The sequence below is a fragment of the Morone saxatilis genome, unplaced genomic scaffold (genome assembly GCF_004916995.1).
Source record: "Morone saxatilis isolate NCDOM2014 unplaced genomic scaffold, NCSU_SB_2.0 Contig3, whole genome shotgun sequence".
Taxonomy (NCBI): domain Eukaryota; kingdom Metazoa; phylum Chordata; class Actinopteri; family Moronidae; genus Morone; species Morone saxatilis.
The window spans coordinates 6,721,722-6,724,970 of NW_023339873.1; the positions used below are offsets into that span (position 1 = coordinate 6,721,722).

At 41.2% G+C, this 3,249-nt stretch overlaps 1 protein-coding gene across 2 annotated transcripts in view; it reads right to left on the reverse strand.

Moving 5' to 3' along the window:
* mta1 (metastasis associated 1) overlaps positions 1-3,249 on the reverse strand; it is a 43,926-nt gene that overhangs the window by 3,904 nt on the left and 36,773 nt on the right. For both annotated transcript variants that reach the window (XM_035674541.1, XM_035674540.1), the window contains exons 13-17: positions 3,147-3,249; positions 1,956-2,107; positions 961-1,150; positions 705-794; positions 16-171 (exon numbers count right to left, since the gene is read on the reverse strand). The exon at positions 3,147-3,249 is cut by the window's right edge and continues 1 nt beyond it. In XM_035674541.1, coding sequence (XP_035530434.1) covers positions 16-171; positions 705-794; positions 961-1,150; positions 1,956-2,107; positions 3,147-3,249 — 691 coding nt within the window. The remainder of the gene's footprint in view (positions 1-15; positions 172-704; positions 795-960; positions 1,151-1,955; positions 2,108-3,146) is intronic.

Genomic DNA, 3,249 nt, shown 5'->3' on the forward strand with positions numbered 1-3,249 from the left:
CAAAGCTCCTCTCACCATCCAGTCCGTTGTGCTGTTCATAGGTGCGTTTGCCCAGGATGGTGGGTGAGCCATTGTTGAGGATGGGGGAGGACTTTATGGGCGTCAGGCTGCTTGTAGAGATGGAACCTCCACGAATCGGAGGGTCGGGTTTGGCTGGACGGGGATGTGCTTCTGTAGGTGAGAGAGGAGAGAAAGTGAGGGAAGAAGTAACAAACAACAAATATATGCTAAATGTATGCATAGATAACTCAAAATGAATACCAATGATTTAAAATAACTCAAGATATTTGCACTTTTATACTTATTTACATATCTCAAAAGCAATGTTATTATAGCAATCAAAGGTAAACAAGACTAGATAGCAGCCACATGCTAATGTTATAGCATATTAGCACGTAACAAAGTAAAGGCTTGTTTAGGGTGATGGGAATGTTTTTACGGTGTTTTTAAGAACTGGATGTAAACGTTAAGAGGTCTTGAAAAATATAATTCGTCCTGAGGGGGGTTGTTGAGACATTTCAACTCACGGTGGCGCTAGATAAAACGTCAGGGGATCAACAAAGTCTTTCAAGGTTCATCTTCTGGGGACTGTTAATGTCTGTACACAATTTCAGTGGACCATCCCCATAGAGCGATGTCACTGGAGTGACTGAAAACAGAAACTCAAACGTAAGAGATGTGATGGCTGATCGGCTTCTTCTTACCTAAATACCGAACCACGGACTCCAGAGGTTTACGTTCCACAGGTTTCAGTGACAAAGGCTTTTTGGGGCCATCTGGCAACCGCAGGGCACCTGTAGAAATCCATTGCAAAAATACCGTAAACTTACACACTCCGTCTGAATAAGGACTTATAATAACGATGTTTTAGTGAGTTGAAATGGATTGTGTCGTCATTGTGTACCGCCATCGTTTCCCTTTGACAATATGAGCATCGTGTAACGGTTATCGGGTCCTTACATTCTGCCTTGATGGCTGCTGTGTTGACGGGGAGGTAGGGGTGCCTGGCCAGATACCGCGGCCTGATGATGTCCTGGCAGAGGCGGCGTGCCATCCGCGTCAGTCCGGTAGTCTGCAGGTAGAATGCCTGCCGCGTCTTTACAGCGAACTTGGGGCTGCCGCTGTGCCGCAGGGGCAGGCCGTGGGGGCTCTGGAGGGACAAATAGATTAATAACCGTTAGATACCATAAATGTACAGCAGTGTGTGTTTGTGTAGTAACAGTTTACACTTCTAATGAACACTGATGAACTCGGTACAAGTCAAATTATCACCTGACTGATGGCAAAGAAAACATTTGGGTTGCTACACACAAATGCGTTTGCATACAGTTAAAGTTTTAAATGCAGAAACAAACTTAAGGTAAAGTATTAAGTTACAGTGAAGACTTGGTGTGGATCCAAGGTTATCCTCCAACAGTGTTTGTCGGTGATTATCCTGTTTAAGGTGTTTCAATTGATGGTAATACGTTAGCGGTTTGTGATATAAACAGTGCTGAAAAAAAAAAAAAAAATGTATGAATTGATTTGTCAATTAACAGAAAATTAATTTAATCTACTACCTTTTCAAACTACTATAAACACAAAAAATAGCAACCATTTGCTAGTTCAACCTTCTCAAGTGGAAGGACTTGATTCTTCTCTTTGTTTTGAAATCATAACACACTTTGTTTTTACATATTAAAGCCAAAAAGATGAATGGATTAATTGAGAAAATTATGTGCATATTAATCGACCATGAAACAAGCGCGCCCCAATGAGTGTACGAACTTCAACTGGTGGTTCGACTTACATGAGGATGAGAAGAAAAGATTTTCTCTGGAGAATTAACTATTCCTTTAAGGGTAGAGTAAGGCTTTAGGCAAACGGTAGGTTGTTGTTTTGGGGTTTGCAGAATAAGTAAATGAAATTTCCAGTGAAGCGTGTGTGTGTGTGTTTTTGTGTGTGTTAGGTTGTACCATGTTGTTGCGGTTGGGTCCAGGCCTCTCTCCATCCAGTCTTGTGGGCATCTTCAGCCCTCCGTACTTCTTCCAGTAAGTCCAACATGAAGCACACAGGCGGCACTGCATGTTGGGAGGTCCCCACGAGTACCACTGGTAGGAGCTGCTGGCTACACACAATCACACAAAGCAAAGTGAGCGCAGTGGACACACACACACATATATTAAAAAAACGTGCTCAAGATGGTTCATAATCCACATAATCATAAACACGTGCTTGTGTGCATGCAAACAAGAGCACAACCTTTAATCATTCATCATTGAATTAACTACAACCACTAAAATAAGTCAAACAATTCTCTGCTGCGGGGCATGTAATGATATTTTCTCTCCTCTCCGATTTAATAAATGAAAAAAAAAGTGTGCCTCATGCTGAGAGTACAGCGTCGATCTGTGCTCTAAGTGATCAGTTTTAAAATGAAAATGTAAATGAATGCTTTAGGTTGAGTTATTGCAACGATGTGTTAATGAAAGCTCAGACAAGGGAGGTTCCCTTTTTAAGATTCACTGAAGAACACAAGTTCAGTATTTGGTTGTGGGAATATTTCTGCTGGATGTTGTTGATCTTACAATGAAAAGAACAATCAGTAAACACAGAAATCATAGATACACATCATATTAAAGATGTTTTACTGTTGTGTTTACGGATAAAGATGTAAACAAGCGTTTAACAACACCAGATCGTCACATTAACAACTGACTACATCTGCTTGAAGATGATCTTTTTCCTCTTTGTTTTGGCTCTTTGTGAACACTAAATCGACAATTTCCTCTTCGACAAAAGTGGAGACGAAACGTCGGCTTGGTGCTTTAGTGCATTAGTAAATTTAAGAGGACGACCTCTTGTCACTTACTTTCTCTGATATTGTCAGTAGCCTATCACTGACATTAACCTGCATTTCTGTTATCTTATATTAGCCGTTTTGTGAAATGTATTTCAAAAACTCTTAGATTGTGTAATTTTTTTCATTCAAAGCTGAAGTATTTTGAATATGCAACAACCTTTTTCAAGTATGATTGCACCTGTGAATGCCAAAGCAATTATCTTAAGTTCAGCACGTACAATTTACCAAGACTTACTAAAATCTAAATAAATTAGGCCAATGGTAATGAATTTTAATTGCAGTGTTACACGTGGGAATCACTCACTGTAGCAGCTTTCACAGGCTCTGCCGAGGCCGGGGGTCGGCACTGAGCCTGGAAGACCCGGGACCACTGGACCCACTGGACCCACTGGACCCGCCGGACCCGC